This window comes from Gavialis gangeticus, unplaced genomic scaffold (genome assembly GCF_001723915.1).
Source record: "Gavialis gangeticus isolate Ggan-Ray unplaced genomic scaffold, GavGan_comp1, whole genome shotgun sequence".
Taxonomy (NCBI): domain Eukaryota; kingdom Metazoa; phylum Chordata; order Crocodylia; family Gavialidae; genus Gavialis; species Gavialis gangeticus.
This window is the reverse complement of record NW_017729022.1, coordinates 180,416,022-180,425,304: the sequence shown is the minus strand read 5'-3', so window position 1 is coordinate 180,425,304 and position 9,283 is coordinate 180,416,022. Positions and strand designations below refer to the sequence as shown.

General features: G+C 40.1%; 1 protein-coding gene across 3 annotated transcripts in view; it reads left to right on the top strand.

The window, feature by feature from the left end:
• The window catches only part of AFTPH (aftiphilin), a 71,925-nt gene extending 64,635 nt beyond the window's left edge, over nt 1–7,290 (top strand). For 2 of the 3 annotated variants that reach the window (XM_019516588.1, XM_019516587.1), the window contains 2 exons: nt 306–429; nt 6,123–7,290. In XM_019516588.1, the coding sequence (XP_019372133.1) occupies nt 306–429; nt 6,123–6,267 (269 nt within the window). In that variant the 3' untranslated portion in view covers nt 6,268–7,290. Of the gene's footprint in view, nt 1–305; nt 430–6,122 lie in introns of those variants that run through there. The other variant, XM_019516589.1, reaches the window with a different exon arrangement.
• Nucleotides 7,291–9,283: the final 1,993 nt, after the last annotated feature.

Sequence of the window (9,283 nt, the reverse complement as noted above, 5' to 3'; positions counted from 1 at the left end):
CCCCCCCCCCCCCCCCCTTTTATGTATGTAATAATGCATTTTAATGTTTTGCTCTCAGGCTGAGACCAGGTATGCTAAACTTAAGTCTAAGGTGTATGCATTTTTTGCTGCAGCAGTAGCAGCTACTAAAACTGGGACAGAGAAAGTTGTAATTTTGGAAGCATAGCCAAGTTCTGTCATATATTTCTGAAATTTTTAGTGACTCAGATGTTTACAGAAAATAAAGTATTTAGCAAATTGAACTGTGGGTAATTATGACTTATATTTGCATCCAACCTTCACTGATTATTATTTTATGCTATAAGGTGTGGATCCAGAGTTGTATGAATTGACAACTTCAAAACTGGAAACCTCCAATGCAAGCAGCAAAGTGACAGATGCATTTGCAAGACTCATGTCCACGGTAGAGAAGGCAAGCACCTCTACAAGGTAAATCACAGTAACCAGTTAATCTTGAATTAAACATCGTTTAAAGGTGGAGAGATCCAAGTAGGTACAAATTTAGAGCCAAGTTGTTGAATGAAGCAAACTATATATAAAGACACTAATAACTGTTCCACATACCAGCATTATAACAGAGCTTGCTCACTCTATTTTGATCTAGTCAGATCTAGCAGCTGTTTAAAGTGGGCTTCATGGACACTGCTTTATCATATGTATAGCTTCAGTCAGAGCCTCTAAGTCGCAACTTGTTCTTGATGGCCTACTCTGTTGTATTGGAGTAGAACAAGCTCTTTTTGTTCAGGAGTTGGAATTTACCTGAGTTTATTTAGTGATTGTGCATCTTAGCAACAGAACTACTCTTGACAGTTTACAGGTAAAAATTAGAATGTGCATATTAATGGATATGCTAGTAGGATCTTTTGAGAAAATATTGTCATCTTTGAAAGAGTCATTAATCTTCTTGGTACCAGCAGGAATGAATGCTTATTTTGTATTTTTATAAATATAACTTTTAAGGAGAACAACATAAGGAAAGCAGACAATGTTGAGTGAAGTTTTCCTACTTGTATTTTTTTGCAAGTAACTCTAAAACTCATTGCAGCCTTTATTCTCCTCTGTGTGACACTTTTTTTTTATAAAAATGGAGTTACAGTTTAATATTGTTTGTAATAACTGTTTCATAGAGATGGCTTTTAAATGTCTAAAACTAGGTATCACAAAAACTCTTATAGAGTTGTGATCAGGTTTGGAAATGTCTTGCTATTTCTTCACAGTAAAAAAGGTCAGAATCTTGCACTGGGGCTTCCTTAGTATGTAAGGGCAGGGACACCTGTGCATTTGGAGCCATTTCAAAAGGGCAGCTGCTGTTACGTTCTAATTTTGCGTGGGCAAGCTGGAAACTTAACAAATGTAACAGCGCTGCTCCAACTTTTAACACTGGGCAAAGCAGTATCCAAACATATGTGTATCCATAGTTTAAAATGGTACCCTGCTCTGTGTTCTACCTAACCTTGCATTTAGAGAACTTTGACAGTACAAAGCCATGAAATTTCAACACTAAGCCGTTAGATGGAGCTCTAAACCTCAGTGCTGGTTAATCAGATTTCAGCTTGGCTGTTTTATAATATTCTATAAAGGGAAACTGAAAAATCTAGACTTCTTGGAAATACAGTTTAATTTTTAAGAGAGTTTAATTTCCACAAAGTGGTCTGAAATGACCGAGTAGAAAATGTTGACTTTCTTAAGGAAGTTCATACTTCTTCATAACTGTACACAAGTTTTTGAAATAATCTCTCTCTGAAAACTCCTGGAGTAGCTGGCAGACTCCAATCACATATTTGTGTTTGGAAGTTCAGTTATTTACTCTTGTAAGCCTCTCCAAAGGATTGTATTTGTTGATCTGGCAGGCTTCTCAGGAATATCAGTTCTCTCTCTTGTTTTGGTATGTTTTAGGTTTTTTTACAAATTGGTAGATAGTCTGTTGTATTCAAATGACTGTCTGTCTGCATACTGTGGTAGTGCTGATTCAATTCTACACTGAAAGCATGATAGGAAATTCAGGGAGCAAATAAGACAGACCCTTACAGGGACCCTTACCTTTATAGGGAATTTTAGTTCCAGAATCTAAATACTGGTGATTTTAGGAGGCTGTAGCCACTGATAAAGAGAGGGGAGAAGAGACTTTTATGACCTGCTGCTTGTTGATCTTAGTCCCATATTGGATGAGTAGAAGTTGTTGTGGCTTGATACCCTGGAGTAGTAGCATGTGATAGAAGGGTAATAAGCTGGTGGTCCTTTGTTTTACCCACCCGCCCCACTTTTTTTCCGACTTCAAGTGCTGGAAGCCATTAGAGGATGTTATTGGTACTATGGATTAGGCACAGAGAGGCAGGGCATTAGACTGGGCTGTTAATTCTGGATGCAAGGGTAGGAAATTACTGGCTTGGAGCAGCTAGAACCCAGTGTAGGTACCACTGTTTGATAAATAGTTGGTTGCTCAATATTCAGTCTGAGCTGCCAATTATTAAGAGATAATTGGATTCTAGGTATTCACTTCATTTTCCTCTTTCACTTTTTCTGTCTATTTGTTCTCTTAAAGATAAACCTTTGAGGAAATGGAAGGGTATCTTAGTATTGACCCATAGTACTGCCTTTTCACACTAAACTGTGTTTTTCTTGGAATAAATAACTTTAATAAACTGACACCTTTAGAATAGAAGTGTGGGTATGTTAAACCCACCAAAGATGAGTCAGATTATTTTCTGTTCCTGAGGGAGGACATGGCTCAGCCTAGTGCTGACAAAGACCTCCAGTGTTCTTGAGGGGAGGAGTGATGGCATGGGTAAATTTGAATGTTTAAATTGCCTGTATAGTAGGAATGCCCAGTGCCTTCCTCAAGCCACACCCTGAAGGTTTTTGTTGGTGGGAGCCAGCACCACTTTCACCCATAGATGGGTCACTTGCACTCAACCAGTCACTTCCTCAAAAGGAGCATGCAGAGGAGGGGGAGGAAAAGTGACTGGCAGTTCCATGAAGATGTGAATACTAAATATAAAAGGTAAAAAGTTAGTGGCAGATCAGTGATCCAGTAAAGCCTGCCCCTACCACTTTGCACTCATGCAGAACACCATGGGGTTGGCAGAGTCCAAAAATTTATCTGCTGCCTTGTTGAAAGAAAATGGAGAGCTGAGGTTGTCTTTTACAAGAAATGGCTGAATGTTATTCGAGTTTAAACAAAAAAAATCACTGGTGGGCACTGCTAGATGCTCTGGTCTGACTCTTTCGTAATTCCAGAGCAGCTTATGTTTTATCTAATCAGCAAGCTGTCACAATTAGTGCTGGTGTTATGTTGGTGTCCACAATGCTTGTTGTAAACATGTAAGACGCAGCTAAGCACTGGAGCTTGGGGTGGGGAGGGGGGCAGAAGAGATGTCCAAGCAGAGTGGTCCATGTTTAGGCTGGCACACAGATTGGGAGGTCTGTATTTGTTTAGGAGAACAAAGAGTTGGTTCTTCCAGCTCGCCAACCACTTTCCTGCCTGCTGGTTGTAAGCTTGTCAGCTTCCTGTAGGTATCACACAAGGGCATCTTAAGAAGGACTCTGGACTATAGGTGGTAGAATACAGGCATATCTGCTTAGGGAAGGCTGCTTACCCCTAGGGCCACCTCAGAAGAAAAAAGAGAAGCTACTGAGAAACCAGTGAAAGGGGCAAAACTCCTGCTGTAGTAGGAGGGAGACTCCCTACATCCCCCCACTAAAGTGAAATCAAGAATGCAGACCAAGAAGCACCTCTTCAGGTTCAACAACACCAAGGGAATTCCCACTCACTTGGGGGAATTCAGCACTCAGAAAAGTTACTCACTGGGTTTAAATGTCTGCCAGGGCCCCTACTAGAGCTTCCATCAAAGGAGGCCCAGTCACCAATTGCAGTATGTCCGCTGCAGTTGTGTTTCTACTTGAAACACAACTGCATAACCCTACTGGAAGACACCAGTGGTTCTAGCTGCATCAGCTAATTATTTCCTGCATAAGAGTCACCAAAATTTAGTAGTACTGCTGCTTATAACAACGGTAGTGGTTGTATCCATAACTAACCTGGGCAGGGATTTTGCCGTAGAACTGTATTAGCCCATCCTCTGTCAGATAACACCCAGTAGCAGAGCATACCAAGTGCAAAGTTATTGCAGAACACCTCCAAACCAAGGGACAGCCAGAGGTTCACAATGATTGCTGTGGAACGTCTGTGAGAAGTATTGCAGGTACAAGGTATTCCAGCTAGAAGAAGTGGCAATATCCTCTTGACTGCTGTACAAGGCTCTTGCCAATCTGAGCGTCAGATCAGATATGCTACGGAAATGTTTCTATATGATGATTCTTAGTGTAACAAATCCAGTTGAGCAGAAAGAGGCAGACAAATAGCAAAAAATGTGGGCACTCTGTCTCCATGCCAGAATAGCATTGATGCCAATGTCTGTAATTGTGATCTTAAGCCTTTCTTCAATTCCTCCTTCAAATTGTCCTTTCTGAGAAACAAGTAGGAATTCTTGATCACCACTGAACTACAGGAGTTTGCACCTTGAGAGGCCTGTGGGTAATTGATCACAACTCCATACTGCAGCTGCTTGTTGCATGTGCCAAATACTGATAACACAGTCAGTGGTGATGACCACATTTCAGCAGCTCAGAGATAAAGAGCCCTCCAAGGGCAAATGCTGAACTGGAAGGAGGCACACATTAGCTTTCTGCTCGTTTTTTTCACTAAATCCAGCACACAGCTTTGTTTATCTTCCAGAATTTGGTAATCTGCCTAGGCAGTGGCTCATGAAATTCCACTGCAGCAAAGAGAAAATATCACTATTCGAAAGTCAGGTTTGGTATCCTGGCTACCTCATACAGGGATCTTTCATCAAGTGATAGTTTCAAGTGTCAACAAAGATCACCTGTGTCGATGGGGAATCTGAATCAAGAATTTGGTATTTTTCCTGGGAGTTCTGTGGGGGCAAAACACTGTGTTCCTTGCTTTCTCACAAACCGCTGGCCAGCTTAAAGAAGTGCTGTTTGTGGGTGATGGGGAGGAAAAATGCTATTTCCAGTCCTCCTGACTGGAGGGGCAGTTGCTCTGGTATAAACTTTAAAGTTGATCTTGCATAAGGGGCAGATGAGTATAAAGGAAATCTTCAAAGTAGTTTATCTGGTTTCAGGCTTGAGTCTGATTTATTATTATTGTTGTTATTACTCCTGTCACTAAGGAAGGAGGCATTTATATGTGCTAGAGTTTCTAAAAGTTTTTAAGAAGGCTATTCCAGTGTCTTAACAGCATTCTGTAATAGCAGTCCATTCTACTTGTCATAGCTAGCGTTCAGCAGAGACCAGCTGGATCAGAAAAGCATAAACTTGTGTGGGTGACACCCTACTTCGTCAGATGCTATGTCATCAGGTGTCAGAGCATCTGACAAAAAAGGCTGTCATCTGTGAAAACCTATGCCTCTCTGAAGTGCCACCCTGCCCTGCCTTCTGTCTGACTCCAGGCTAAATACCTCTCAGCATTCGGTAGGATATAGTATGGATCAGTGCTTTGTAACGGTCTGAATCAAGCTTATTCTATTTGAATAGCAAATATAAGGTGTCTGCAAGAGAGTTATACAAATGACCAAACAACTGAGGAATGCAGAAGAAGAAGTCCCTTCGTTAATTTGCAGTTAATTCTTGTGAGCATTGTGAGAGCAAAAAGAGTTTAGAACATGTGTGAAATGTAGCTGATTGCACTGGGTTATATTCAGAAGTAAAAACAGTACTACACACTGTCCTCTTAAAAAAATACTGAACATTTTTCAAGCATCCGAACTTTTCTCAGATCTTTTTCTCTGCATTGAAAGTGTTAAAGGTGGAGGTCTGGATTCTAATGGTAGCACTACTGCTATTTTGTCTTCAGGCTAAGGATGCATTTAGTTCTCACAAAGTGCATTTGTTTTAAAATATGCAAACCAGATATTAAGGTTTTGAATATTCCAACTTCCCTCACTTCAATATGGCTTGCAGACCTTTCATGGGAGGTTATGGTGCAGGTAGATGATCGTATCTGTATAGTTTTACGGGTGTATACTGGTCTCTATCAGTGGGTCTTCCTTCATGAACATCAGGTAGCAGATTAATGCACTTTTCTTCTTCCTTTTTAACAGGAAGCCAAAAAAGGAAGAACATCTTAGTGAAGAGGCTGCCAAGGTGATTTCTAGCCTTCCTGACTTAAGTTTCATGCATGCCAAGGTGTTGATGTTCCCAGCCACATTAACACCTTCAACAAGCTGCCAAGAAAAGGTAGACTAAGTGATGTGAATTGGACACTTTCTATTGATTTTCCTTTTTTTTTTCTTTTTTTTCTTCTTCCCTCTCTCCTTACCCCCAGGTCATAAAAAGCAATCTTGCTTTAATTTAAAAAAATCAAGTTCAGATGATTTGTTGGTAAGCAGCACTAGAAAGGTATACATAGCATTGTATATTTATTTACATACTGGAGTCCTAAATTTATATTAGCAAAAATGTAAATAATTGGGGGTGAACCTTTTTGAAGATCTACTCCTTTTGTTGTGCTGGGGTGTATACATTTACGTCTTTGTGAAATACACTGGTGATGTCCTTCTTATAAAACTTTAAAAAAAAATTAAAAAAAACACAATGAAACTTCAATCATCGCTGTCTGTGAAATCCCCTTTTCAGATTGTACTGAGTGTCTTAATTTCTTTCCTACATATATTAGAATACTTCACTCTTTGCTGAAAAAGCCCAAGGTCATTGTCTCTTTGTGGGTTTTTCAGCTTTTTCTTTAAAACAGGCTCTTCTTTCTGTTCTGTCAACCTAAGGTGCTTTTTGGTTGGTTATTTTTTATCTTTTCAAACTTTAACAATATGGCTTTATTGCTGTGTAGCCTTTTGAAAGGTATATCGTCAGTACCTTTTTGTGTTAAGTTATGGATCACTGTCTGAACACATGATTTCTGATGTCATTAGAAGATTGTCTTCATTCAATCAATTTGATTTGGAAAAGAAGGACCAAAACTATATGAATGTCTTACAGTGAAATTTACCTGTTACAATTTTTTTGTTCTATTGTACCACTATTCCTTTGTTTGATTTTGCACAGTGTAAAATGACATAATCATAGATTGCTATGGTTTTAGGCTGTATATACAGTAAAAACTATGGGTTGTAAATGTTTGGGGAAATTCCTATGGAAAAAAGAGAGCTATGTAGAAGAACCTCTAACAAGGTTAATGTGCATGCCTGAGGTCTTTTGAGATTTAAGTGTGTAAATTTCCTTTTAGCTTACACAAAATAAAATTAATTTAAAAGATGTATATACGTCTGGCATGTTTTTATGCAGACTCTGTATACTATCCATCTTACTCAGAGTGCTTAGAGCCGTCATTCTCAACCTTTTTAGACTCAATGCACCCGTGGAAAATGCCAGCTCTTAGCTTTCACTTGTTTTCTGACTACAGAGAAATAATGAAGCAATTCTTCTTTTGCAGAGAACTCAGAAAGACCACAACAGGGTCTTTGGAGGCACGGGATTCAAAATCTCTGAATTTATCTCATGAATCTTGTGTTGGTATTTGCACATCTAACAGTCTAATATTGCATACTACCCTACAGCACCCTTACATGATCTCTTGGTAGCCTGGCTGAGAATCACTGTTTCAGGGCAAAATTGGTCACTTGTACAAAGGCAGGATATAACACAAGCTTCCTCCTAGCCTCTATGCCACACAAGCCCACAAACTCACTCACTCAGTTTTCCACAAGAAGTTGTCAAATATGTATTTAATGGTCTTGTGTGTATGAACCGAGCCTCTTTTCCATGTGCCACAGATTTCCTGTTTGCTTTCAGGCATTGAAGCTTGAAACAATTTAGTCCCATTACAGTATGATGTCTTCAAAGTAACGGGTGATACTTAAACACAAATCCAGGTGAAGGAAGACAGCTGGGCTCCCCAACTTCCAAAGAGGAATTAAAAATGATAGTGTGGGATTTAGTTAATTCCTTTAGTGTGTCAGAGGCTCTGTGCCATGTTGTAGCTCTTTCATGAATAATACCTTGGGGGGCGGGATTTTGTTCCAGTGCCCACTGATTTCAAAGGAACTGGGTTGGGCTCAACACTAGCAAGCTATCTTTCGATGGAGAGATGTCCCAGCGAAGTCCATGGTCTCCATCTAACCTCTTACCTTATATCTGCTTAGCTATTTAAAGCATACATGCTAATGGGCAGTTAATCAGCTAATACAGAACTCTGAAAAATTTCCAACAAACTCCCTGCCTCTTCTCCCTGTGCTTCATTGCCTGTCTGTCAAAAATCTGATTATAAGCCTTGATGTGATGTTTCGTGTGTGATCATTGTATAAATCCTGAAATAAGTCTGAATTTTGCCAGGACTTTCAATATAGGGATGCTTTTCAAATGATGGAAAGAAGTAGTCAACTGAGTGTTTACCCCTTCATAATGTGGAAGTTTCAATTAGTTTGTGGTAGCCACTCAAGACTTAATGATTAGCTGCACAGCTGCTGTAAAGTTAAGTTACAAAGCCTAAATTTGCTCCACTGGTCTCTGATTAGGGCTTCAGCACACAATAGGGTAGTATAAAACTGCATCCCCATGCAGTTGAAAGGGCTTATGTAAAAGCCATCTGCTATATCACAGAAAAACCTTTTAAATGGTTCCCGTCTTCATTACAGCACTGAGTTATGCTATACGTTTCATCCAGGCACCAGCTTTTGGTAAGCCTGATGGTTTTCTGTTTTAATTTGGTCGTTTGCTAATGTGTACATGCTGTAATAATCTGTTCTAACGTTAAGCTGCTTTCAGTTGAAGACATTGTGGTGGTGTTGCTGTTGTTGTTTTCATAACTGCAAATGTGCCATTGGAGCTGGACTAGTGATACAACTGGAGTAGGGAGCTGTAGCTATTGTCTGAGGAGAATGCATTTGGGAGCTGACTCATGATCCCAGGCTGGCGGGTAGTGGACTAAGCTGTTAGAGAAGTGGGGGTGGGAGTGCCAGCTGCAAGTTGATCTTAAGTCTCCTCACAATTGCCTCTCGTGGCAGCTGCCCATTTGTCTTCCAAGTCTGAGTACAGTACTGGTGGCCTCAGCAGAAGTAGGAGGGGGGAGAGCACAGGCAGTGGGAGTCTGTTGTGACTGACACTTTAATCCTGAAACTTCATGTGAAGCCTGCGAGCTAGTTGGCTTTTGCACAAAATTTTGCTCTTCTGAAATCTGTAAAACCTATCTAAATTCAGCCCTGTGAGTAGCCAGTAGCTGAGCTGTATATGCTGGTCTTGCTTTGAGAAG